This window comes from Phalaenopsis equestris, unplaced genomic scaffold, assembly GCF_001263595.1.
Source record: "Phalaenopsis equestris unplaced genomic scaffold, ASM126359v1 Scaffold223271, whole genome shotgun sequence".
In the NCBI taxonomy this organism is placed as follows: Eukaryota; Viridiplantae; Streptophyta; class Magnoliopsida; order Asparagales; family Orchidaceae; genus Phalaenopsis; species Phalaenopsis equestris.
Window position 1 is genome coordinate 1 of NW_018241398.1, and position 1,171 is coordinate 1,171.

The following is a 1,171-nucleotide window of genomic DNA, read 5'->3' on the forward strand; positions in this document are numbered from 1 at the left end:
CATTATATTTATTTTAACAGAAGATATAAATACATTCCACACTATTCCTATGTGTTTACAACATCTATGCTTCAATTCTTACATACAGACCACCTTACATATGCATTAAAAGATGTATTTCACTTTTAAAATGATAAAATATTGATATGATATGAAAGTGTAACGTATAAATTGGATGGTATACATGTAGAAGCCTTCTATTAAAAGAAGACTAATTCTTGTAATTTATCTTTTAATTTCTTCTTCTAGTCCACCCATGACCTCCTCAATTCCGACTCTGCGAGCAGGTGAATTATCACGTAATCGATTACATAACAAATTTTGAAGTTTAGTAGTGTGATTTCAAGACAAGAAACGACAGATCCAGAGTCAAGACAGAGCATTAGACAAAAATGGAGCAAAAGCCAACAATGACCAATCATGTCCGTTTTGTTGGCTTGCTCTGTTTCCTCTTATCGCCCAACTTAACTAAACCATTTCTCTCCTCCTCTGCACTCCCATCAGTTTCTATAAAATGAAGAAACAGAAGAAGAACTAGCAGCAACAGCAGAATTATAGAAGAGAGAAAGAATGGGTACATACAATTCCTTGCCTTACTGTCTCCTTGATTTTAAACTTTATAACTGAAGCAGACGCATCATGGTTGCTCTGTTCTTGCGTGCAGCATCCATCAAGTTTGATCAAACGAGGAACGACACTTATAACAATTTTACAGTCTCGGATGAGTTGCTTGGCACCCTTGTGCCCATTGCTGTATACTGGATATACTCTGGAATCTATATACTGCTTGGAGACATGAACCAGTACAGGCTTCACACCAAAGCTGAAGAAGACAATAAGAACGTTGTTTCAAAGAGAACTGTTTCGAGGGGAGTCCTCGTGCAGCAAGCTTTTCAAATTGCAGTCGTCTTTCTCGTCTTAACGGTAACTATGTCCTTCAAGTCTAACGCACAACTTCTTAATTTCTAATTAATTTTCTTTATATATTGATGCAGTTCATGAGTGGTGCTGATAGAAACGCTGAGCTGCCTCAGCCTTCTGTTCCGGTAATAATTCTCCAATTCATTGTGGCAATGGTGGTGATGGACACCTGGCAATACTTTACGCATCGATTCATGCACTTTAACAAGTACTTGCACATCCACCTCAAGCACCACACCCTCGTCGTCCC

General features: G+C 38.3%; 1 protein-coding gene across 1 annotated transcript; it reads left to right on the forward strand.

The window, feature by feature from the left end:
• Positions 1-639: 639 nt before the first annotated feature.
• Positions 640-1,163, forward strand: LOC110037669 (sphinganine C4-monooxygenase 2-like; the record flags this gene model as incomplete). Its single annotated transcript, XM_020742366.1, has 2 exons — positions 640-924; positions 996-1,163. Coding segments are annotated over exons 1-2 (453 nt in total), but the record flags the coding sequence as incomplete, so codon positions are not given.
• Between the last annotated feature and the right edge of the window lie 8 nt (positions 1,164-1,171).